We start from the raw sequence: 27,953 nt of genomic DNA, 5'->3' as shown, positions 1-27,953 counted from the left end.
TCATCTTGTGTATCTAATTTGTGTATCTTTCAGGGGCTCGTAAAGTAATATACAATCATATATACCGTATGAGTAATGAAATATCTTAAAGTAATAAAAGGGTTCCAATAGAGTTTCAGACCTCCCACTACAGAGCAATAATATTTCTTTACAAGTTTCAAGTTTTACCGTACAGTTTAGTTGCAAATTTGTTTCAGAACGAAATGATGTTGAGTTCGAGGAGGCTTTGGAAACTTCTGGTAAGATTTCCTTAATACTAAGGAAGTTTAAAACAATGTAACTAACTTATATTTTTCATTCAAGCAATATCTTTTCAAGTTATAACTGAATAAACGTGATTAAAACAAATCTGAGGTTCTTAGTAAAAATGTAGTAACTCGGTTCTTTAAATAATGTGTATTGTACAATTTTACCTACAAAAACTAATTAGTAGAATATAATAAACATCATTGATAATGTTAAAGCTCTGTTTGTAGGTTATGGAAAGTTTAACTTATTCATCATATTACTTTGTGGACTGACAACATCAGCATCGCTCGTAGGATCGACAGATGTGTCCTACCTACTACCGGCTGCTGAGTGTGACCTACAACTCACCTCTCAGGACAAAGGGCTACTCTCTTCTGTATACTTCATAGGTATCCTAATTTTACTTTTTGCACAGAGACTAAAAATGTGGCAGACCAGAACTTTAGTACTGGTAAGGCCTTTATCGTGACTTCAGCTTAGCAGTGTGAAGTGAGGAGTTCATGAGAAAATGGCAAATGTTACTTTAGTTTAGTGTTATTACATTTTTTACAATTTCTATGGAAACAAAAAGGTGGTGATTTATGTTTCCCTCCTTGGGTGTGGGTGGGGTTGTGGTTATATGCTTTACATTCTCTGCTAGTCTCTGTATAACTAAAAAAAAAAAACAAGATATTTTTATCACTAATAACATTTTGCTCCTGAATCCACTTGTGATCTTTTGTTCGGATTCTATGTATTTCAAAATATATAACAGCATTGAATATATATATATATATATATATATATATATATATATATATATATATATATATATATATAATATTATGTATAATATATATAGTATTATTTGTGTAATACATTGTATATGTTAAATACATTTTCCTTGTTACATTAGTTGTTCCCTAAAACCTATCATACAGATACAAGTTTTAAATAAAAATAAAAGACAATCTCCGGAATCGTTTGAAACCAAAAAAGTGCAGTTTATTTAAACACTCACTCAAAACTCTCCATGTACGGTATATCACATTCACTCTACTTCCGTTCTTTGCTAATAAGTACACAACAATAATAGTACTATTAAAAGTTATGTAACATGATAATAGAAAGAAAACAGGACGATATAATCGAATGATCTATATAAAAGTTTTAAAACTAATACTTTTCACAATGTTTAAATTAAATTGTTTTAAAGGCCATATAATTTGTATCGATGTGTTCTAAAAGTGAAATTAAACTAATATATATGAAAAAGTTAAAAATAAATTAGTTTTTGGGGAAATTTCCTTTTAAAATAAACCATATTTGGTTTCTTAAGAATCTCTGTTCACACCAAAATATTATTATATCTATTTATTTATAAATCTTATATGTAATTGACTGAGAGAAGACCCCTAATCAAATTAAAAGTAGGAGATGATAAGGGGCGATACGAGTGAATGCCGTAATGTAAAAAATGTAAATTTAAAGAGTTGATAGATTTCTAAGGTAGAAAAGCAAACCTGTAAGTACTTTTGAGGTAGTATAAATAGGTGTAAAAATACATGGAGTTTAATTTAATAATGTTATTAAAGCAAAGTTAGTAGGGTTTTTTAGTCATATGCAAATTTGTAGCCCAAAGGCGGGAGGTTGAAAATGTCTTTTTGAGAACACTTTTAATATAACGTCAGTTTCAGTACTAGACTCGGAAACCCATTCGGATATTTTTGAGATTTCAGTATTACTGAAGGGTCGAGTGAATCTAGTCCGCCCTCCCCTTGCACAATATAATCAATGGCAACCACAAAACTAAATAGTTACCGATGGGAGGGATATCGTTATATAATAAGTAAGAAGATAAATCCTAAGGATAGATTTGTCACTGAAAAATAACAATAAAAACATTTTATTCAAATTGTAAACTAAATACACTCCTATATAATAACAAATTCTCATCATATAAAGCAGTAAACTATACCTCATTGAAAGTATCGTAGTATTTAGGGAGTTTTACAATTTTACCATAAAGATTGTTACAAATGTTATATCTTTTTGTAACAACATCAATCATCAAAAAAGTTCCCTAGATATATATCCTTCCTAGAAAATAACAATTTATCCTTTCCACAGCGCCAGAAGAAAGTCAACAAGGAGTTATCTTGTTTAAAAGAGGTAACTGGGGTAAAAATCAAGAAATACGTTGTCATCAATCCAATAACGTCGATCAACCACAGTGTCAGATTGATGAAATAGTTAGGCCCACTTGTTTTGCCAAATCGAACTATGTGGAAAGTTAAGTTGGTTTGTTTGGTTATTAAAAATGCATATACTGATTATGAATGTCACTGATATTATACCAAGAACAGAAATACCAAATACCAAGCACTGTTCGAGACCTTTTTTAGTATCGTTAGTATTCCAGAATGTTATTCGTTAGTATTCGTAATGTGAAACAGTTCCCTGAAGAATGATTCTACCACGATGAAATACGATACACAGTAATGCCACCAACCACACAAGGAGAGTACATTTTAGGTGGTTATTGGCAGATTATAGAGTTTAGATTAAATTAAAGGAAGTAGAAATATTTTACGAATTGCATTGGCTTGAAATTGTTATAAAGTTCTCTGTATCATGTAACTGCTCGTAATTAAAAAACTATTGTACGTCTTTATATAAGAGCCTCATGATATTATATTTAGCTATTTTAACTTTCAACTTTTAGATGAATATAATTAAATTTTTAAATGTTCGTTGACTTGACCTCGCTCAACTAGGACATCCCGAGACGTTATCTGACTCCGGCACCACACTGATTCGTTATCTCTGTGCCGTATTCGTGTTTCTAAATAGTTTTGCTTGTAAAAAATCGATACAAGTAATTATTACTTATATATATATATATATATATAGAATTTGTCATGTCATAAAATCTATTTTATTACATGAAAAATCCAGTTTATAACTGGATGGCAGACCACGTGAACTCTTGCGAGCTTAAAAGTAACATCACGTCGGGTGTCTACGTGATCAGCAAACACGTGACTACACTGTTTACCCCTACTTCACTGTTTATTTTTAGGAATTATTTAATAGGTTTACTTCTTTATTAAATCGGTTTTGCTGTTTTTCGTAATATACAGTATTATGTATAAAATTATGATTTCGTATCATTTACTTCAGTCACGTGCCAAACTAAATCAAAACAAACCAATTATGATGGTTGTTACAGCGATTTAGCTCCATTACAAACCCATAATCTATTACAGTCCAGTACTACTCCTTTTTTTATAAATTAACACCTTAATTTTACCAAATGTGATTTCATAAAACGTTTAATGTTTTTAAGTTCTTATTTCTAGTCTGCTTAAGAATTATGGAAAAGGATCTCCATTACATGAGTATAATTCTTTCACTATGGATCAAGGTGAGCACTGAAAATGTATATCCTAAGAGAAAATATATAATAAAACGGATCAATATTGTGCATACACCAATCCGTTAGTAAGAAAAAATTTGGATTTACTCTTGTGTTTATGTAGAGCACAATTATCAGTATATTTACTACCTTACTTTTTCATGTATACTACTGCCTCTTCCTCCATCGTTATTTTGTATTTATATGGCTACCAATATAAGCAATATTAATACGGTACCTATGGTATTATTTTATGTACCAACATACAATAAACAATACCACTCCCAATACGCATCAATATTAAATATTTTATGTTGGTGTATTAACCTGTATTTAGGTGTAAATTATTTATTACTTTATTGGATATTTAATAAATTATTAATACTTGTCTTCAGGCACTGTAGCAGCGTCATATTTGTCCGGATACTTGGCAGATACTATGGGAAGAAAATATGTCCTGGTCAGAGGAATGTCGCTTAACGTCCTAATGTACGTTTTGGGAGCATTTGCTCCTAACTTCTGGACCTTCTGTGTTCTAAAAGTGATCTCAGGGGCCTTGTGAGTAACATATTTATATAAATTGACCGTTGCTTCTTAAAATTTCAAACAGTAAAGTAATAAACTAGTCACCCCATACATATCAATTTGTTAATTCTTGACAAATTATAAAAAATCTGAAGCAATCATCAATAGTTTTTATTTTATGCGAGTAGGAACGTGAAGAAAGGTTTCTTCAATTTTTGAAATGAACCATTGCATTTCCATGAATTGTATTTAAACATCCTTGTTTTCTTATAAAGTGTTAATTTTGCTATTTATGTCACTTTCTTACAGTGAACATTATTAAAAAAAAACTACGCATATTAAGAAATAATGTGAAACCAACAGCATCATCATTTATTACATCAATAAATAAATGAAATATTATGTCAAATAATAATATAACCATTCTGGATATGTTGTTAAGTTATAATATTAGTTGACAAATGAAGAACGTAATGACATATTAGCGAATAAAGAATATTGTGGGTATTTATTACTGTACGGAATATTATTACAGACTTAGCTGTTATTGTTTATATAGTCATTGATGTATGATGTTTATATAGTCAGCTGTATCTATCCCACACAACCACAAGCTATTAACCACTCACCACTCACAACCATTGGTCACCCAACACCAGTAGGTTATTGATCACCTACCACCAGTAGGGTATTCCGCTCATATAAATACCTTCTCTGCAGATCACTAACTTCTGAATCAGCAATTTTTTTATGGCAAGCTGTCACAAAAACAGCTATGATAATAAACCGTAAATCATAAACTATTATTTATGTTTATGGTTTATCATAACCATAAATACCATTTCTAATTACAGAAGAAAAGTTTCCTTTGAGATATATTGGCAGTCGAAAAACTAAGAAAATTAAAACATGTTATTCTTGTGTAAGAACATAACTAAATAAAAAATGGAATTGCATGCATAAAAATATGATATGTTGAGCTCGTCTTACGTTACATACAAATATAATGCTATAATTTTATATCATTAAACTTTTTTCAACAATAAACTTATAAAATGAGGAAGAACTAAAGTTTAAAAATTAATTTAGTCATTAGTATCTTATTATAAGTCCGTAATTAATCATCAATATAATGCTATTTTTTTAAAGGCTTTCCCGATTTTTACCACATTTTATACGCATATTCAGTAGGTTTGAGAATAGGCTACTATCTATTTTTCATACCCCGAAGTGTTCAGGGTGGTCCACCAATTAAATTTAGAAGATCACAGTTTTCAAAGCGCCTGCATATTTGAAACTGCAAATACGAGACAGTTACGTTTGTTATATAGCCAAACACTATTTGAAGACGCTAAGTTGAGATGTATATTAATTTGTGTTTAAAATAAATTATCTATGGTTGAACTTAAAGTTAAACGTTACTTGAATTATTGTGTGTCTGTAAAATTAACTTGATTTTTTATTCAACCATAAACTATTCAAACGACTGCGTTGAAATTTGACATGGAGATTCTTAAGGTCCCTGGGAGGAATATATGCATATTCATGTTTCTAAAATCCCTCCGAGCTATGCCCCACTGGTCTTTGAAGTAGCAACATAATCCCTCTAAAGTTCTGAAATATTAAGTAAAAGAGCATTTCTAATGTTATCAACTGTTCTGTTTAAACATTGAATATTATTTTAAATTTGTTTACATTTATAGTGAGTGAAAAAAATTTTAACGTCGATTTAGATTTCAGCGATTAGGTAAGTACTTATCTATTTTACAAAATATCCCAAAACATAAGATGGTCAGAATTTGACACCGAAGACCCCCTTTAAAACATTCGGCAAGAACTATGCTAGATGAAAATTCGCTGGACCGTGCCTTTGAACTAATGTACTAATTCCAGCTCTAAACGTTCTAAAATATTAACAATGGTTTTCAGTTAAATAGGAAACAAACGCGTAGTGTAATTATTAACTTACTTTTAAGTGTGCATTTTAATCAAATATTAAATATTAGATCTAAAAGATAATGTAACTATCTAGCAAAGTAAATTAAAATAGCCATAAATATAAACTGTTAACGTGGTTTTTTATCGTGGCAACAAGGCAACGTCAACATGGGTGTCGGAAATATAATTCACACGAATCAAAAGTCTTAACACAGGTTTGCGCCGTTGGTTGTAGAAAAACATCCGTATATAAGTATTGCTTTTCACACGAGAAATTATATGTAGCATGCTCTTGAGTAGGGAAACTATTCAGTTTGTATGTGTTAGCTAAAGATTAGCTAGCTAAAAATATTGTAGAATCCACTGCGTTAAAGGATTGTTGTTGTAAAAGTAATAATATCATATATGATAATTATCTATACAGAATAAATCATATTAAATGAGAAAATATAAATATTTTATGTTTTTGTAACTTTTATATTCCGTCATCGTTTACAGCGCTCCATGCTGTACACCACATTCACACATACTAATAAGAATTTATATGGCAAAACAACGTTAGCCGGATTAGCTATTATAAATAAAACTTTTCTGTTGAAAAATTAAAATCTGATGACAAAAAATTGCATATATTTTAAGAAAATTAGTTTATAATAAAAACATATAATGTGAAATTTTTAATCTCAAAGCATTCAAAATAAAGTATTAATATTATGTAAACAGGCAAACCGAGTCGACACAAATGTTTTAACTGTTTTCACTTGGAGATGTATTTTGCTCGTTGGATTCATGTTGTATACGATCACTAACATATTTTTAGTTGGAATGAATTGTGTGGAATTATTATTTTTAAATATACATGCTTTCACATTCTCTCGCTGGAAAGAACATTAAACCTATAAATTAGTTTCCAGATCGTTCAAGTTGTCAGATATTACTTTATGTAATATTTTCCTTACACTATGCACATAAAACATACTTCATAGATATGATTGTAGATTTTATACTTATTTGAGATACTCTATTTCTTCGGAAAAACTAGTTTAATGTTTTAAACCATTTACACGATGTAGAAACATTATGATTTAAAAAAGAGCGTTTAATGAAAACCGACAGTTATATTTGTTAAGATCCATACACCACTATGATATGCACAATTTGCTTCAGGTTTACCTTCTACAAATATCTCAAAGTGCTTTTTCAAAAGGGGTAATGAGTGATAATCCAAATCAAAGATCTCGGCCATGCGTGCTCTTTTACAGCTGTCATAGGTAGTTTTCTCTATTTTTTAGAACTATAAATTTTATAAAATTAATTAAATAGTTATTGTAAGAGGTGAAATGTTATGTAAAATATAGTTAAATAAAAGTTTCATAGTTTATATGCCATTGATATAAGTCAAAATGTATAGTTAGATACAATATAAAACTTCAAATATTTAAAAAGCCACATAATTTTTTTTTAGTTCATATAAACTGTCCTAAAGGATTTTTATTACGTTATCATAGGTTATTCTAGTCTAAAATTTATATTACAATGATTTTAAAACAAAAATCACTGTTATCCGACTAGAATAACTCAAATTAAAAAATTAAGTGTTCAAAACAACCATGCCGCAACTATAAAACATTGAAAAAGCGAGGTCTTACTTTATTTCAGGGATAAGTAATACAGTTATATACCACATATTCTGTGAAACGTAACAAACTTAGCGAAAAAGCAACAATTCTAAAGTTTGTCCGATACCAATGCATGTATCTATGAGGCCCCGCACTCTAAGATGAAGACAAGCGAATGGTTTCTCACGATGTTGTCTGCTGATACACCATGACCGTAGAGAACTGAACAAATACAATTCTGCCACTCCATTCTCACGCATTGAAAGAACGGCACACAATAAAAGCTACGTTCTCTCTCACTCCAACCACCTTTACAAACTTCAGGATTATTATCTAAAGACACATAGAGAGGTTCCCGGGGTCCAGATGAGGCTGGGATACTAAATGAAGTGGCTAGACCTGTAAAACATCAGATTTTTTTATTTTTTTAAATCGGGAATTTAATAAAATAGACAGGAGTTTTTCTAAGGTATAAAACAGCATTGCCTTCATGTTCAGTAAATTAGTTTCTTACTTCAAATAGCATGTGGTTGATTTCACAGCACCTTATAGGAGAAATAATTAATTATATTAGAGCTAAATGAACTTTGGCGTTCGATAGAAAAATCTTAATACCATAAACATCAAGTTACCTGGATATCTCAGTTCAGAATAGATAAATCCAAATTATCTCAGGATAGAACGTCTACAAATTCATGTAGTGAAAATATACGTGGAGTGTTCTTCAGCCAACAGATACAATAACTACAAATCTCAATAGAAGGATTATCTTCTCTCTCTCTCTCTAATAAATGCAGAACTTGTAATGTTGCTAAGAGTTTCTAACTATGTAGAGTGTTGCACAGTACAATATTGTGCAATGAATCACTTTCTAAGAACAATAATTCTCTAGTACAACTTCAAGCAAAAGATATCTCATTAGAAACACAAAAAACATATATTACATATACATTTTAGGATGTACAACTGAGTTTTTTGGTTACCAAATCAATTATTTACTTTCATTCCCCTCTTATTCTCGTTATGTGTTCAAGGTCGTGCCCTGCCATGATTGCCACTTTTCCATTCCTTGGAGAGCTCACACCATCCAAGAGGAGGTCTCAGGCTTTTCTTATGACGTCATCAATGAAAACCCTCTGTATTCTGTACTGTGGATGTAAGTACTTAATACGGGGTTCAAAAGAGTTATAAAACTAGTAATAACTAGTAAGAGTTATATAAATAGTAAAATGAGCATAAGGGTTTTTTATATTTAATATTTAGTACATTTCTCATAGATGTTCAGAAATAATCGTTCGTATACGAAAAATTATACTATATTTTGTTGAAATACATTAGTCAAACAATCACTTATTAATAGTCCTGGAGAAATGTGTTTATAGATAAAAGAAACAAATTGGGTAAGTTTGACATATAATATATTTGATTCGTGATGTTTTTTTGTAATGATAGTATGGTAGGTTAATAATTGTTGGTAATAGTTTATGTAGTTATTGCAATTATTGATTTAACGCTTTTTACAGTAAAAAGATATATCTCAAGGGCGATATATTTCCTGTTTTATAAATCCTTCAATTCCTATCATATTTTCCGTAGCATTTAACACTTTTCTGTTTTATACTATTAGAAGACCATTTTACAAAATCATAATAATATGTTACTTTTAAAACACGTTTTTCATCATCAAGAATACTTTAATCTATTTTGCCTCATTTTCTATTTTCAGGTACATTCGTGGACTCAAAAAAGTAGCATATTAAGATTTAGCTATTTTTAGAACCATATTTTAGTTTGATGGTTTTGAAATTGTTACAGGTTTAATGCTCACGCTTATTGCTTCATGATATTTGCAGAAGTAACTACTTTTTATTTTCGTGAAATTTAGTTGACACTGTTATATTTAGCCCAAACACTCAAATTCGAAGGATGGGGTAGTATAATATTTTTCACCCTAAATGGTATAAGCTCTAAAATTCTTCAAGATACGCTGGATAGTTGATACATTTTTAGCTATGTGACATTTAAATTTAAACAAAACTTTTGGTGAGAAGGAAAGTGTATAGATGCAGAAATTTCTCTTGTATATAATTTAAGAATAAGGTAAGGACCGTGCATTGTGCCATCAACAGATCACGTATAAAAACACCAACGATTTCAAATGAATCGATTGCTTAATGTGACACATGTACTGCTCTATCGCAGAACTAATTGTTTTTAATTTTCGTCAAATGTTAGGTACCGATTGTGTGTAACTGATATACATAGTCTAGACACCGAAATTTGTGCATAACACTGTTATACTTAGCCCAGACACTCGATATCGAAGGATGGAGTGATATAATGCTTTTTACCGCAAAATGGTATAAGCTTTTAAATTCTTCAAGAGATGGTGGATATTCGATAAGTTAATTGTCAAGCTATGAGACATTTGATTTAAACAAAACATTTTATGAGAATGAAATCGTATACATCCAGAGCGTTCAATAAAATGTTGTATACAATTTAAGAAGTTAAGTTAAGATTCTTTTATCTTCATAATCTCAAGCTTATTCACATATTCTTCTATTGAGGTACGTAAGAACCATGTATTGCGCCATCATCATCATCACGTAGTAAACATTTTTAAAGAGAATAATATTATTAATTTAATAATAAAAATTAAAACAATATTGTAGAAAAATAACTAAATTATGAATCTTTTTGATTATATGATTCTAAAACAATTTCCATGTTCCTAAAGAAACTTTAGACATATTTTAGTGTCATATTTTAACAATATCATTCTAAAAAAGAGTAATATATTGTTTATAACACAAGGTTGTCCAAATTAACAGTGTAATACTAGTTATATAAATAGATATCAGCAAATAAATGCTTCTCTTTTTAAATGATCAGTTAAATAATATATTTACCCTAATTATTCAAAAATCCGTTAACATGTTGCTTTATGTATACTAATATACCTTAAATTTAACGGAGTCAGCACTTTTTCATATATAGATACCATAACTACTGTAAAGTGAGGCACTTTTCCTTTGAATATTGTGTATAATGCTGTCACTGTAAAAATATTATTTCTGTTAAACTTGGGGAGGTCTAGCAACCACAATTTTCATCTACATAGGCTACTGGTCTGCTTGAGGATCTTATCAAACAACATAACAAGGAGATACTTAACAAGATTCTACTGGCAATAGTTTCATTATGATAGGAGGTAAAGCATTGAAAATATATAAATTGTTCTTCAAATGTAACAATGTAGTATAAGGTGAGCTAAAAGAACACATTTTTACAACTAAAGTCTGGAGGATCCCTTACTATACGCGAAACTGGGTTAGCAAAACAAATGATTTTCTGATAGAAAGAATTCTTCAGACCTGCCCGGTGGTGAGTGAAGTAGATTTGTTCGTGCCAGTCGTTAGATAATCCTTACGAGTGATAGTTAAATAATTATTGCACACTACACTCATAGCTTGTTGCACGCAGATGTTCAATTTTGTGTATCTTATGACGCAATAACATAAATCTTCTTGGCTTGGTAATTTAATTTCTTATTTTAGACATCTCTTAACAATTTTAGTAGCAACCATTAGTTATTGAAAAGTATATCTTGTGAGCTAATAATAATTATCCTGTACATACTTAGGCTTGCCAGACGTCCCGGTTTGACCGGGACAGTCCCGGTTTTGAATTACGATCCCGGTGTCCCGGCCGGTTCACTACGCGTCCCGGATTAATTGAAATTTGAACCTATCCTAGGCTCTTTTATTACGCAAACGCTATCAACAGAGTGCCGTAGCCACCGGCCGCCGGCTGCCCCGCGCTCGTACCTACGCGCATCGTCGCCCTCCCACTGCCACTAATGTTACACCCCCTGTTAGTCGCACAATAGACTCGTCTGTTTGGGCGATCAGTCAAGCCTTGACTGTCAAGGCCGCTGTCGTTATGCATGCATGCCTGTCAGGCAACGCGATCTGAGAGTGATTATATTTATAATTGACATTATTTTTGAACTGTTATCTGTGTGATTATTAATTATTATTTACATTATTGTTACTTGTGAGTGTTATACATTTTTTATTTTCGAAAATGCCGAAACGTTCGTGTAAATTTACAGAGGACTTACAAAGTGAATTTCCTTTTTTAAAAAAGGTATGTACATCTTCTGGACTTATTATAGATGATAGAGTGAGGTGTTCACATTGTAATGCTGAGTTTTCAGTTGCCCATGGTGGTCGATCCGATGTAAAAGATCATGTACAGTCTAAAAAACACAAAAATAGTCTATCATGTGCTGCTAGCTCATCGAAATTAACAACATTTTTTAAGTCTGGCAGTTCTGATGACAAGAATCTAGACTTAGCAGCGAAAGAGGGAACATTTGCATATCACATCGCAAACCACTGTCTGAGTTTTAACTCAAGTTCCTGTTCAGCAAAATTAATTTCTAAGTTTTTTGAGCCCAAATTTTCACTTGGTAAAACTAAGTGTAAGGCAATAATATTGAACGTTATAGCTCCATTAGCACAGGAAGAGCTGAAAGAAGACTTAACCAAATCCAACTTCGTATCTGTAACTATGGATGCGTCAAACAGAAAAGAGATAAAACTAGTGCCAATTATTGTGCGCTACTTTAACCCCGATTCAGGAGTCCAAACAAAACTTTTAGATTTCAAATCAATGCCAGGTGAAACGTCTGAAATTCTTGCTGAACATTTATTGTCTGCTTTGGTAGAACATGGTTTAGATAAAAAAGTTGTTGGTTTTTGTGGGGACAATTGCAACACCAACTTTGGCGGGGTGAAAAGAGGAGGGACAAACAACGTTTTCAGTCGACTCAAGAATAGCCTGGGACGGGAAATCAATGGTATAGGCTGTGCAGCACACATTGTGCATAATTGTGTGCAACATGGAGTAGATAACCTACCAATCGACATTGAGGCCGTAGTAGTGAAGATATATAAACACTTTCACATTTATACAGTGCGTGTAACCAAGCTGAAAGAGTTTTGTGAATTTGCTGATGTAGAGTACCAAAAACTCTTGAAACACGGGAACACCAGGTTTCTTTCACTGATGCCAGCTTTGGAAAGAATTTTGCTGATTTTTGAAGGGTTGAAAGCGTTTTTCTTGGATGAACACATGTGCCCATTGATTATACAGGCCTTATTTGCTGATCAAAAAGGTGAGGTCTATTTGTGGTTTGTTCACGGACAACTTGCACAATTCAACAAGGCCATCCTGGGAATGGAAAAAGACCACGCCACAGCTACTGATGTTGCTGAAGCTCTTAAAAATCTAAAAAGAAATCTCACAGAAAGGAAGGCGTCAAACTTTATCCCCATGACGGCCAAAAGCAAATACATGCTTCTTGATGAACAAGATCGCATTCAAATTAAACAAGAATTTGATGGATTTTATGACAGATGCATCGCATATTTGAACCTTTGGGAGAACAGCTTTGGACACGCTGAGAAATTTTCCTGGGTAAATCTGGCCACACAAAATGTTCTTTCATGGGAAAATGTTGAACATTCCGCTGAACTTATCCATGGAAGTCTTCCTAATCATGGCGATCTAAAAGTGAACGTTGACTTTTTGTTTGACGAAGTTGTTCTTGCCAAAGACTATTTTCAATCCATCTGGGAGAAGTGGACAGAGGAAGAAGCTCTAAGTGATAAGCGTATTCCAAGTGAAGAGAAATGGCTGAGGTTGTTTTCTCACTTTAAAGAAAACCATATAACAGCAAACAACCTATTTAAAATTATTGAGTACGTGTTCTGCATGCCGGGGACATCAGCACCGGTTGAAAGGGTGTTCTCCTTGATGAACAATGTGTGGACTGATGATCGTGGTTTGATGAAAGAGTCAACGGTAAAAGGCTTGATGACTTGTAAAATTAACGTTGGCCTCAGCTGTGAAGAATATTACACCAAAATAAAAAGCAAGAAAGAAGTGCTGAAAATAATTTTAGCCAACGACAAATACAAGTAAAATGTAAAATCTTAATCTTAAACTTATTTTAATGTGTGTTTGTCTTTTGCCACGAGAATAAAATGTATTCATTTTCATTTATAAATTATAATATAATGTCTAATTTACTTGTTCCTGCATATACCTATATTTTTCCAGACCCCAGCTCTTTTGATGGGCGGACCCCCCAGCCCCCCCCTTTTTTGTCCCGGTTGAGCCTTCAGAAAATCTGGCAAGCCTATACATACTTTACCTAATAACAGAATTATTATGCTTGTCACCAGTATTCTGGCAATAAGCGTGTGCGGTCCCAGGTATCATCATAGTGAGTCGATCGCCACTCTGTCATTAAATTGTGTATGCAATACACCAGCATTATCAGTGTTTTATTGTACTATAGTAGTTCTTTAGGTTATTGATATACATATCTGCCAAATTACTGTTTGTAAATAAATAATGCCACTTTTAATACTATATTCCCAGCCCCTTGCTACGCGTGTGGGAATATACGAGTTGGGAGTTACGAAGGAGCAGTTGGTGCTGTGGTTGGAGACTCCTGGTTGCTGGTTAACCTAGGTTGTAAATGGGCTAGATTCGCAACATGGCTGTAGAATATTGATCATAAGTCCTGCAAACTCAATCCAGAATGTTAATCTAGGAGCTCCAGCATCTTACTACGGAGCAGAGAACCTGAGATGAGTGCGCACAAGGACTCTGCCACCGCGCGTTGGAGTTGTTGGCATACTCTAAACCCCACACTCTCCTTTAGTGGTGATTATAATTCCTTGTGGTAATGAACTTGGTTCACGCACCTGTTTGAACCATAAATATAAAAACCAAAAAGCATATTCCTGTCCATCCATCGCGTTTGTTGTTTTATTCCTTTTTATCTGTGGCCCTTATAATCCTGCAATCACTCAGCCAATTGTAGCCTGAGCCGTCCGCGGGGGTTATATTAATATTCTTGTGAGGATGTTCTTTCACAGGTAAAAGATTACTGATACAGTACGATTTTATAATCAGTGACATTAAAATCTTTTGCGAATCCCTAGAAAAACAACAATTGATGATTAGTAATTTCATGCTTATCATATAACATCTAAGTTCAGTATTACTGTTTCTTGTGAATCATTCACTTTAACCGGAAAAATATTATTATCATGAAGTGACAGATTTTAATATAGATTTTAGTATATTTTTGTCCTTTTTACAATATAGCAATGTAATATGCAATTGTTAATAAGAGACGCTAAAATATAAAATAAACTGTAACATTGTTATGTTCGTATTTCATTTTTGTCCTGATATGATTTTAGAATACTATTTAATTCTTGCCAGGTAACCGTTCATATGTAATAATCGGCTGCTTTAAATAATATCAATGATCCAATGACAAAAACATTTCTTCTAAAGTGTAGAGTTAATTGTGATGTGCGCTATAATTTAGACTTCCACCGTTTTTTAGGTGTACTTGATAAATCAAAACGCACAAACCGATTACTACGAATGTAGCTAAAACTTATCTAAAAATGACTGTTATTGACATTTTTGCAATATTTGATTAGCCAAATAGCACATTCGTTTTAAATTTTATCATAATATAAATTTATGAAAAATTAAAATCATCTTTTAAAAATAACCAAACAACCTAATTATCGGTGATTTATTCCCAAATAAAAAGATACAATCGTGCCAAATCTTGTTGCCGTGTGGGCCAGCGAACTTTTTTTAGCAGTAAGCTTACAGTAAAATAAGCTGCGTTAAGATTTATATGTTTAATAGTTATTTTTTTATGCTAATATTTATTTTTATAAAATTATAAATTAATTTGAAACTTTCATGCTCTTTAGCTAATCAATTACAAAAATGTCAGTAACAGTCATTTTTAGGCCCTCACTGACGGATAGTCCATGTTTGCGGTAGAACATACACCTTAGCTCGCACGACGCGACGGGGCACATAAACGGTAAACAAGGTATGACAAAATAGGTAAAACAATACAGTAGAATAGTGAGATAGATAGGGTGATATGGGATAATGAGCAGAGAAGTGAACGTATAGAGGAGAGATATAGACACAGAAGTAATGTGTGAGGAGGCGGTTCTGCTTAATTAAATAAAAATATTACTCAATGTAACGAAAAGTAAACATACCTCTTCAAGCATACAAGCTTCAATGTTAAAAAAACCAAAACACAAATTGGAAAGAGTAAGAGGTAAACAAAAGATAAAACTGGGTCGTATATCGTCTGATCCCGGATGAACGGCGGTAACTCTGGCAAGAGTCCAAGTGGGGGGAGTGAAGTTGTATGAATTAACAGCAAGTCCAATTGCATCAGACATTTCGCTTGCATTATGTAAGGAACTAAAAATCCACAAGGGTCATATATCTTGGCAATGACACTCAGGATATTAAGTTTTGGGGAAATCACTTGTGAGAGATTGAACTTGTGAGCAAAGTAATCACAGTAAGGAGACCAGTGATATCCGAGGATAGAGACGTGGGGTTATTAAAATTCTTTCAGAAACACTGGAGTCTCGATGTGGTCCTGGTGTAGAACCTGGAGAAGCTGGTTACAGTTGGGCGTTTCCGGAGTTCGAAGCCATTACGATTGAGTAAACGTTGAGTTGTAGTTGGAGGTCTAGTGCATCATCCATGGTGTTTGCACCATTGATTACTTAATCCACGTAGGTCTGAGATAGCAGTACTTCAGCTGTCTTGGAGAAATCATCACCTTCGTCATCCGCAAGCTGACAAAGAGTCCTTATAGCAGATACGGAGAACTACTTACACTGTAAGTGACAGTGTATGCTTGTATAGAGAAATTTTTTAGAGGAGGAATTACGCTAGAGGATGAGTTGAAACATCTGGTCAGCAGGGAGCATGCTTATCATGCGGTACATTTGACTGATCTCACAACAAAGCACAATTGTATAAGCCCTCAATTGGAACAGGATGTCACATATGTTGGTCTGCAGCCTGCGACAGTAAGTAAGCTGTATTGAGAGAGAGCCTAGTGCTAGGTAGCGAGCATCAAATATAGTAAGCAGTTTAGTGGTGTTACTACTTTCTTTGAGGACCCCATGATGGGGCAAGAAGTAGTGAGGTGAGGATTTCCATTTTTCGCACATACCCTAGCGATTAATATTCATTCAAGAAATTAATGTAGAATTAATTGAAATGGGGCTAAGCACGGAACTTACTGTCTAGAGAGTAGAAGATACGCCCAGCAGTAAGACGTGATGTTCCGATGTCAGAATCTCTAGAGTCAAAGTTTAGATAAAGTTTATATTTCGTCGACAGTTTTTGGCATGAAGGGGGTTAGTCTTGCTGTCGAAATATTCGGAGACGATTTGGTGCAAGTCAAAATCATTGGTATAAAGCAAAGAAATCGAATAAAATGATGAGAGATCTAGGAGATGCATAAGGAGCTTCTCCCATGATTACAAAACCAAAATGAGTTTCAAACGCCTGGGTCATCTTGGGACCCAAAGTGTAGCTTTCATTTGTGAGTATTTGGGGAAATAATCTTCCTTGAAGCAATACGTCGATACATCTTCGTAATTGAAATGAGGGAGTTAGTAGAGTGTAGGCTTTGCTGAAAAGAGTTTTGACCCCTAAATATAGCATGCCTTCTATACGGGTTGCAGTCTGAGCTATACCCTATCTGTAGTTTTAATCGAGCAGTACTCTATAACTATATATTTTGAACCGCAGTTAAGGGACCATTTTGATTGGCGAGCTCATTAACTACTGCCTGGATAGTTGTCAACCTTGTTTTTATTACAGCAGTTGACTGTTCAAAGGTCAATAGCTTGATTGTTTTATTGGTGGGGTTAAATTGTCAAAATAAAACAAAATATATGTAGTAAAACAACAAACTCAAGGAATAAAAATCAATTGAACGTTCAATGAGAGGGGCAAGCACGACCGAAAAACATTAATATATTACATAATATAGATCAACTCATCAATTATTAGGTGTATCGAAACATAAATTTAATTAGATTAAATAGAGAGCCGATAGTTACACAAATAAAACAACAGAAATTATTTAGTTTTAAACCAAATTACAGGAGTTGATAACTTAAGTGTATGTAAGGCATCAAATACATTTAAAATAAAGTAATCATATTTATTATTATACGTTTAAATGAGACAATCAAACTTTATATGAAAAAGTATACAGTAATTTTATTGAAAAAATAAATAGAACAAAATAATTGATTGTAATATACAAAGTATAGATAAAAACTGTTTAGAATCAACAATTTACTTAGGATTTGATTACAAACAAACCTATTACATTTCAATAATAGTGTTGAACCGCTAAAAGTCAAACGAAGTAATAAACTATATGGAGCACAATTAACTACTAAAAGCTTTCAAGTGAATTTAATCTAGAATTAAAATCAACATAATATTTTTAGATAAATGTCACAAATACAAGGGTCAATATACCAATCACCCCAGACAACAAGTATAATCGATCGAGCAGTTCATAAATCCAACTAGAGTTCAGTTTCAATATAGAGAGGGTTCTGTGTGTTTGCATGGGTAGATAGACCTATTCCTGGCGTAAACGCCACTGCCGCCTCTACACGGCTCGCTTGAGGGGGATTGTAGCACTCTTGTCACTGAGATCGTACACTCCATTATAGCCTACTTATTATAGGGAGTACATTCTAAATACTGTTCAAATAATGAGAGTGACAGAGCGAGAGAGAATTGGAGGGGGAGATCAATAGCAGAACAAAGTCATGCATCAATTTATGTTAGTGACAAAATTACCTTACTTGCTTACTTTAGCCGGTAGCTTCTACAATAGCCGTCAAAGACTCTGTCCTATTCGTTACAACGAGTAAACATAAAAAGTTTTTCATCACAAAATATGGCAAATGAACTAAGTTAAATTTAAATCCAGAGCGTGATTCTATAGCCCGGAGGACCAAACAGTGTTAAGTTCAAGAAAGAGAGACATCCAAACAATGTCGAGAAAATAAATAAAAAGAATCAATACATTATGTGATAATAGTTATTTGTAAGAAACGTTCGGAATCTCCAGCTTCTGACAATGACAACTCACTAAGAGATGTTGTCTTTCACAAGTACCACAAGAGGTGTCCCTGGACAAGGCTCACGAGATCAGAGATAGACGAGATCACAGAGAGCTCCAGGGGGGGGCTCCAGAGGGCCACACTGGCGGATAGCCTACGTTCGCGGGATAACATTCACTTTAGCACTCACAACGGGGCAAATAAAGGGTGAACAAGGAATAAAAATAGATAAAACAATACAAGAGAATGGTGAGCTAGAGAGGGTGAGATAAAAATAATGAGAAGAAAAGTGAATATTAAGAGGATAGACATAGGTACAGGATTAATGTAGACGGATAGGTCGTGTCGACAGAGCGACACTGATCGTGCCGGTTCGAGCGAGACCTACAGCCCCACAGCCAGCCAAGGGGCGCTAGCGGTGGTGGCTTGACCCGAAATTTATAATTGGGCAACCGCTGATTTCAATCGCTCACTTATTGATTAAACTAAATGCTAAATTTTTTTTAACTAAACACTAACTTTGTCTGATAACTGGCATGTTTCACTAAACAGCCGATTCCAGGTTGTTTTACTAAACACTGTGTGCAGTGAAATATCAATCAGATTTACCAACTATCCGAATAGTAGAATAAACAAATTCCTTCTCATGACTAATCAAAAACGAGTTTTTATTAATTGTTTGATCAAGTATAATATAAATGTTATCTTGGAAATCAATAAAAATACACTTTCATTGTATTATGTAAAAAATGGATCGTCGAGTTAAAAAACAACTCGAATCCTACACATCCTGCTTGCTTCTCTTGACAAATTTTCCATTATACTCGTAATATTTTAAAATTAGAAGAAATTTTATGTACATTTCACGAAAAAAAACTTTAATAAGAGACCTGTGACTGTTTAGTGAACATTTAGAACAAATACAGGTTTTTTGAGCGCAGGGAGTGAACGATGAAACAAATGATTAACTTAACCACATTTTTTGGTCTTGTTATTAGGCTCAACACGGTCTATTTAATCCTCGCTAGTTTCCAAGATTCCTGCTGTTTACAAAACATTTGGAACACGATTTATGTATGCAAATTTTTAGTGAATGTAATATCTTGGTTCTTCACTATTTTTTGCATATTAAAAATTGATTTTCTGATAAATAAATAACTTAAAACCGATTTCATATATTTTACCCTGCGAATGAGGCAGTTCAGAGTCATGGTGATATCCCACATTACACCCATCCTATTTGAAGACTTTTACCTAAATTCAAAATGTCCACCACTAATAACATACGTCCATAATGTTGCGCTACTACCTACACAGACACCCCATACCAGATGCGAATATGATTAATCGGACCGTTCTGCTGTTATATGTGTGTACCTAGACTTTTACCTCACATTTTAGACAAATTTTTATGTTTAACCTCTTAAAACCTAAGTCGGTGTATTTTTCCCAGTGATTGGATGGTTGACCTTACAAGGGACATGGAGGATCGACCTCGGGTTCGTCATATTTACACCGTGGAGACTGTTCTACCTCTTGTGTGGAATCCCCAGCCTCCTCTGTGCCATCATGTTCTACGTGGCTCCTGAGAGCCCCAAGTTCTTGCTCAGTAAAGGCAGACAGGATGAATCTATGAGAGTTCTGAGAAAGATATATTCTGTTAACTATGGAAAACCCCAAGAGAATTTCACAGTAAGTTTGTGTGTTTCCTCGCAATGTATATCATTTATGACTAGTTTTATTCTGTTTCTAATTTATCCAGGTGATATTAGTACATCACCTAAGAACGTAAGTAGCATAGGCTCTAAACTGAGGAAAACTTTTTAAATTATTGCTAGCAGTATCTGCATGAAATTTTCAATTGAATAAGGTGTTATACGTATGTTTTTTATTGGCACACCAAACAATTTTAAGTAGTGCTGGTCACTAGAAGATAATCTAATATCCTGATCCATTTTCTAATAATTTAAATTAAAAAACAGTGGTTCGGGACTCTTTTAAAGTGGGAGTAAGAAACGGTTTTCATAACGATCAAAAATATAATTTTAGTTTCAACGCAATATAGATGTAAGTATTAAATATCAATTCTATTTTGTATATTGTTAATAACTAAACAGTTCTCCGGTTTAACTATGACATATGTTTTAAATTTTATACATAACTGTATGAATTAAATGCAGTATTATAATAATAGAACATTACTATTCATTATTGTTTAGATTAGTAACTGTTTATTAAACTCGATGACTCGTGGGGTTTGAATAAAATGTTTGAAAAACCCTTTGTGACCTAGCTGCTTTAAAATCGACCGCGTGATTTGCTACTAAATATTATTATATGAAGGCACATTAATAACTATGGAACTAATTCAGCTATCTACTAAATGTAAGTGAAACCATTCAAATGTTAAATCGATAGTGAATTGGTAAATTTCAAAAAATTATATAAAAACCAAATGCAACCTTTGTTTGAATATACCTTATAAGATTACTGTGGTGAAATGTTTGTTTCCATTCAAATAATATATTGTATCACTATTTACAATAATACTTTAACAATCAATAGATAAAAATAAAATATAAATACCCTATTTCTATACACGTATAACATATTTGTTGTAATATTAAAATCAACGTTAAAAATCGTTTTGTAGTTATTTGAATAGATTTTAAATAAATTTTATTACTTAAATTTTAAAGTTTCTATCAACTTTATATGATGATGTTATTAAATGATCTTTATTGGAGAACGATATAATGGCCGCTTATCATTATGTAATCGATAACCCATCGATTACTACACTTAATCTCGCATCAATTGTAAGTGAGAATTAGGGTTAAATGTATAATAATAAGGTTTTATTGCGGTGATTTTGCTTTATTTGTGTCACATTTTTTAATCTACTTTAAAATATTTGCGATATTAAATAAATCTATATTTATGAGTAAAAGTATACACCGAAACAGATAAACTCTATTTACTGTTCCTGTTGCATAATTGATTTTTATTTTCTAAACACACTTATTCACTGTATGTATCTACCTAAATACTTTGTATACAATACCAAAATATGCTCAAATAGCTATATCTGACACTAAATAAAAATCCAGTATATAACTGTGCAATGAATCGTTACAATTAAGTATAATATAAAGTTTAAATTTCTGATCTTGTTTGAACACATTCCAGGTACAATCAATATCAGCAGAAGAGAACGAAAACAGAAATGTTGCTTCTACTACTCGAAATAAGGGCGCTGCGGGCACGTTAAAACATGTTTTTGACCAAACAGTACCATTGTTTAAGCCACCTTATTTCAAGAGCTTAATACTTTGTTTGTTCATAATAACTACGATTTGTATATGGTAAGTGTTACCATCGTGTTACAGTAAAATGAAGTTTACTTTTTTTCAGTGTATCTTTCATTACATAATTAGATATCACCGTTATACTGCATGTCTCTCATAAATGTTCAATACTAATAAAACAATTTCTTTGGAAATGGGATATAACAATCGTTATATCTACATTCAAATATATGTTGTAAAATCTGGGCTGAACAAACGGAGAGAGTGCCACTGATTGCCTCTAAATAGTAATTTTCTTTCATTAGTATTCAAATTGGTGAAAATTATAATAAAATTTAAGGTAAAAAAGGAAACAGGTCATTACAAGCGATCTGTAATTGTCAAAGTTTACGATAATTATTATGTATAACAATAGAAGATTATACTTTATTTTTCATGTTTAATAGTTTATTTCTGGCCCTTGATTCCGGTGTAGAATTGCTGGTTAGATTTCTTAATAGCGTTTTTTATTTCAGTTTCAACTCGATCTTCGTGTGGTTACCCGAGTTGACGAATCGAATGGCTCTCTACAAAGAACAAAATGAAGGGAGATTCTACGCTTGCGAGATGTTAATGAGAGATTCCATTTTACCTACAATAACTAATACTAGTTCACTCTCAGAGTGTAAAGTAAATTTAACAACTGCCGTATTTGTACCTAACATAATCATATCTGTGGTACTGCCCGTAGTGACGCTTATTGCTAGCGTTGTGGTGCCTCTTTTTGACCGGAGAATTGTCCTAGGTAAGAGTCTTTTTTATACATTTTTAAACCAAATTATTATTAGTTAAATCCTTGCTGTGAACTATTAATTATTGTAAAAATAACACCTAACAACATTTTTATAGTTATACAACAGAGTCTGATCCCCTTTTAAGCCTTATTCTGCCAATCCTCGTGGGCCACCTGATTTAACTATGTATTCTATCCATGTGTTTAGTTATCTACGTATTGATTTTACGCTACTGAACATATTACAACTATGAATGTATGAAGTATGTTCAATGAATTTTGAATACTTACTCGTACATAGTCATAAACTAGAAATATTGTTATTTTATTTCAATTTTACATTCTATTGAAACCCAAATTACAGAAGGTCTTGCAAGTAACGTGACATCTGAATAAACAAATCGTGCAGCATAACGTCCGATGGCCTGCTGAGTGAAGTTAGTTGATCAAACTAGATTATTTTTTTATATGTCGATTTAATTTCCGAGAAATTCTGTACATTTTTCTGGAAATGTTTCCTAGTGTAGTTCTCAAAATGTGTAATTTAATAGATAACTAATCAACATCAACAGTTTGCATGAGTACCATTTCAACGAACAATGTTTTGATTATCTAAATCTAAAAGAATCATGAATCAACAATAATTTCCATGAAACGTGTACACACATGTGTACGTTAGTTTTTCAATCTTAAATATTGTACATAAAATTCAGACATTATCATAAGGGTTTCGCGATTGGATTTGTTGAAATAAATGACTATAAGTCAATGACACTTTAGAGCTACGACAAACAAAGCTCAAAATTGTAATATTAAATATGTCCTTATTTTTATAAACTCATTACAAATAATCAGTGCCATAAGAGTAGTTGCAGTCATCTGTGAATGGTCTGTGAGGTCAGTTAAGTCGTGAACGGGTTTTTTAACATCATAGCATCTTTTTTAAATTGGGCACAATATATATTTCGTTAACGATTACTCGCTTAAATTGGACCAATGTACATTGACCATTCATTGAACTCGATAAAGTTGGCACTAAAGTGTAAAGCCTACAAAAGCACTACTTAGTAAAAAATCATTGTTTTAGTATTTAAAAATACATTTTTTACATTTTACGACTTTGAAAAGCTTTAACACTTAAATCACTCACTCACAGTAGACATCTCAACTATATTCCATATATATTGATGCATTTAATAGTAACGTTGACTGATATTTAAAGCATTTTGTTTACAGCTGCACTATTTGTTATCTGTGGTTGTATGGGTTTATCAATAAACTGGGTACCCAACGCCACATTTGTTGTGATGATGATCGGCGGCATCAATGCCTTCACCTTCGTTGCTTACAATGTGCTGACCACCATCACGATCGAGCTGTTTCCGACTTACATAAGGTATTCTTTTACAATACTATATATGTTAGTGGTAAAGGGCTGCAAATACTAAGGAGACAGCGAACAATATTCTGAAATAAATTCATCTAAGACATGGCCTGTTTGGAGGATATTGTTAATTACTAAACTACTGAGTTACTAAATTCATACAACCAGCTTCTTAAAAACATCTGTTTGCATAAGATAAGAAGAAAACAGATGAAAAAATACTGAAATTAATTTATTAAAAATCATTTTAGTGCTGAACTTAACAGTTATTATATTTATTAAATTAACAAACAATTGAACTACTAATTAAATTTTTTAAACATCCAAACAATCTGTAGGGGATATATTAAGGGTGGAGGTGGCTTTTGGGAAATATTAAAATATAAGGGAAGTGGTGTATTACATCTTTTTAAGGTCTTTTGACACAAATAATTGAATATGCTCTTATTTTATCTTGCTGTGTAGTGTACAGGGTGTAAAAATATAAAATAGCTTTTACAGATTTTTTTAGTATTTAATTTATTGAAAAAGATAATATGTAACTCAAAATTTTACCCGAAATTCATTATGAACTTACTTTTAATAAAATTTAAAAAAAATTTTAATTCAGAAAAAGTTGTTATATTAAGAAGAAGAGAAACCGATAGAGATAAAGCTAAAACTTAGTCAATTTGTTTTAATGAAAGAAATGAAAATATGCCTTCATTAATGCGGCAGTGTTAGGGCTATAAAGACATATCTAGCACTCAAGCTTTATTAAACATTTTAATTGAACATTTTTAGTTAGTTTTGGGAAGGATAGGCCCTAGTGAGTATATGTTGAGTTTCATATATTTTTAAATAAAGTAACAATAAACACCTATAATAGCTCGTTGTTATAGATTTCATAACACTCTGTACATAATGCAGCAAGATAAATTGAAAACACTGTTTTAATTATAAGTGTCAAGAGACGTTTTAAATGGAGTAACACACTACCCGCCTTTACGTTTCAACATTTTCCAAAAACAATCCCCTGCCCCCCAAAAACACTTTACATATTTTTGAGGAGTTAAATTTTATTTTATCGAATTTTTTTGCAAGAAAATAATGGAGGGGTTTTGAATCGGAGTCTTCATCTTCACTTACGACATACATCATCATACAACAGCAATCAATAGCCCAAGTGGTCTGATCGACCCTGTATACTATACACATAAAACTGCGATAAATAATGCTTCTTCAGTGTTATATTCTCATGTTTTTTTCTTAGAGCCACTGCAGTATCTCTGAACATGGTGGCGTGTAGATTTGGTTCCATTTTGGGGTCGCAGCTGTTCAGCCTTTTGCTAGACTCCCTGTGCACACTTCTGTTCAACTTGATTACTGGCCTCCTGTTCTGTAAGTATATACTCTTTATGTTAACACCTAACTGGTACCCGTTTCGGTTTAGTAACTCTACAATAGTAACTATGATCCTCATAGCGACTAGTGCATATGATAGTTAATTATTAGGGACTCGTGAGGGATTTTCAGCTCTGTTATTCAGCGTAATCTCATTAGATCAACCTTGCAACTGGTTCTCCAATTTGTATAAGTTGGCCACTCACCAACTTTAATATTATTATCATCATCGGTCTCAGTAACCTAACTTGTACTAAACAAAAGTTAAATGAAAAGGAAATCAAAAGTACAATCTGAAACCAACAGTTACAAAGTACAAGTTAATTTTTTCTAATAAGTGTTCCTAATAGATTTTTAATAAGAACCGTTAACGTGAAACATTTTAATATAAGTTGCGCTAAAATAATAATTTAGAAGTGAAATAGGAATCTAAGGATAAACAGAAATATATAAATAGAAGTAAAAAACATGTCTAAGGTTTCGTATAGTTTATGGTTAAAAATAATTATGTTTATCTAATACAAGAAACTAATAACACACGACTGAAAAATTAATAAATAGCATATTTGGCTTTTCAAATCTGGCTATTATGTGTACAAGAAATGCGCAGCTATAATGGCTGGGAGAAATAGGAGATCCATAAACGTGACCATTTAGTATCTGGTTACAGGCCTTTAAAATCGTACACTATTACGCGAGGCAAAGCGTGGCGTAAAATTTGGTCTGTTTTACAAAACCACCATTTTTTCAGCATATTTTGTTGAAAGGTCTCTTGGTGAGCATCAAATTTTGAGGTTGTTAACGCGTTATTAACAAAGATTCATATTTTCAATGGATAAGGTTAAAATGTGGAGGTTAGTTAAGACAATTCAAGAAACCGCAAACATTTTCATTTACTCCTACCCAGAATAATATGTGTATAACGGGCATGATGATTAGTGGATTAATGTAACAATATTGACATACCCGTAATATAAAACTCTTAAACATAGTAAAGCAATAATCCGTTTTACTTAACTCACGCAATACTAAAATATCACGATGACATAGTAACTAACATCAACATAATGTACTACATTGCCTTTGTTTTTTATGCTAATGTTCGCTTTTCTTCTTGAACATGTACAGGCTGTGCGGTAGTGCCAATTTTCTTCGACCTGAAGAAACAACCAAAACAAGGAGATTTGCCTGGAAACAAAGCAACTGAAGTGGAGGGACAGAGTTAGAACTGTGATGTAACACTGTGAATAAAATTGTATGATAATATAGCAAAAGGGACATACAGTTTAGTGTTTTTGCATACCTTTGTCAGATGAAACCGAATTAATGAAGGGGATACAACTCCACATGATGGATTGAAGTCTTTTATGATTTCTGAGACAAAGGTGCTAGAGAACCCGAGAGACTGTATTTCATTGTATCTTGTTTCTGAGACTCTTTGTGTTGATAAATACACGACAAAAAGTGAATAACTTGTGAACAGACTAAGTTAACAAGCTTGGTGCTTCCTTTAACAGTATAACTGACTAGGGCAATACAAAACTAATAATAACCAGTATTATAAGATTGGAAAAATCTATTACGTCAGATTAACCAGAAAAGTGATTATTTAAAAAGTCTTTCTGTTTGAAGTACAATATCTCATAATTGACTTAAACGTGTTGTGTACTTGTTTTATCTATACAAAAAATTTTAGTTTTCTTAGATAACAAACACACTGTACAGGAGGCAGCGTTAATATGAATATTTGCTTGCTCGAGACGTTCTGATTATTGAAATGTTTTGATTACCAAGGAAATTTTATCAAACATCAGAAATACACAAAAATTAGTTTCTCACGCACTCATTAGGATTTCAAGTTGTAACATTTAAATCTAAAATTACCGACTGAAGGTCGTTCGCAGGACCGTGTCACGTTCGAATTGTTGTGGGTTCGGATTAATGCAGCCTGCCTTTTTATATCATTAGATTCTTATGGTTTAGTTATGTAAAGGATTTTAATTGTGATTTATATAGGTACTAACAAATGCTGTCTAATATAATTGATATCATTTTTTAGGGTAGTATTTTATATTGATAATAATTTAGAACCTTACGTTTAGTAAAATATATACTATATAATTTTATAAATATATAAATATATTAGCCGAGATTAACGTATTCAATAGCATAAAATCTGTTTTGACTAGATTTTAATTTTGTATCTTATCTTCGTATTTTAATTTTGTATCTTTGTATGTATTTTATATATATATATATATATATCTAGGGATAAAGCTTGAATTTAAAGTTTGTCACTAAATGGAATTGACTTAAAATTGTATTATAAAGAATAATAAAGGCACTTC

At 32.5% G+C, this 27,953-nt stretch overlaps 1 protein-coding gene across 1 annotated transcript; it reads left to right on the top strand.

Moving 5' to 3' along the window:
* The first annotated feature begins 149 nt into the window (after positions 1 to 149).
* Positions 150 to 27,952, top strand: LOC124369759 (synaptic vesicle glycoprotein 2B-like). Its single transcript, XM_046827840.1, has 10 exons — positions 150 to 239; positions 477 to 638; positions 4,042 to 4,204; positions 8,763 to 8,884; positions 20,212 to 20,450; positions 21,948 to 22,123; positions 22,582 to 22,850; positions 24,075 to 24,234; positions 25,475 to 25,602; positions 26,734 to 27,952. Exons 3-10 carry the CDS (start codon positions 4,086 to 4,088, stop codon positions 26,829 to 26,831), a joined length of 1,311 nt encoding a protein of 436 aa, XP_046683796.1. The 5' UTR covers positions 150 to 239; positions 477 to 638; positions 4,042 to 4,085; the 3' UTR covers positions 26,832 to 27,952.
* Position 27,953: the final 1 nt, after the last annotated feature.

Source organism: Homalodisca vitripennis, chromosome X (genome assembly GCF_021130785.1).
Source record: "Homalodisca vitripennis isolate AUS2020 chromosome X, UT_GWSS_2.1, whole genome shotgun sequence".
In the NCBI taxonomy this organism is placed as follows: Eukaryota; Metazoa; Arthropoda; class Insecta; order Hemiptera; family Cicadellidae; genus Homalodisca; species Homalodisca vitripennis.
The sequence above is the reverse complement of the archived record's forward strand: the minus strand, read 5'-3'. Positions and strand labels throughout refer to the sequence as shown.

What these genes read in the sequence shown, in the direction of transcription:
- LOC124369759 (XM_046827840.1), top strand. Translation starts at nt 4,086, where the DNA reads ATGGGAAGAAAATATGTCCTGGTCAGAGGAATGTCGCTTAACGTCCTA. An exon ending in AAAGTGATCTCAGGGGCCTT is followed by an intron (nt 4,205 to 8,762) that starts GTGAGTAACATA and finishes TATGTGTTCAAG; the next exon opens with GTCGTGCCCTGCCATGATTG. An exon ending in CTGTATTCTGTACTGTGGAT is followed by an intron (nt 8,885 to 20,211) that starts GTAAGTACTTAA and finishes TATTTTTCCCAG; the next exon opens with TGATTGGATGGTTGACCTTA.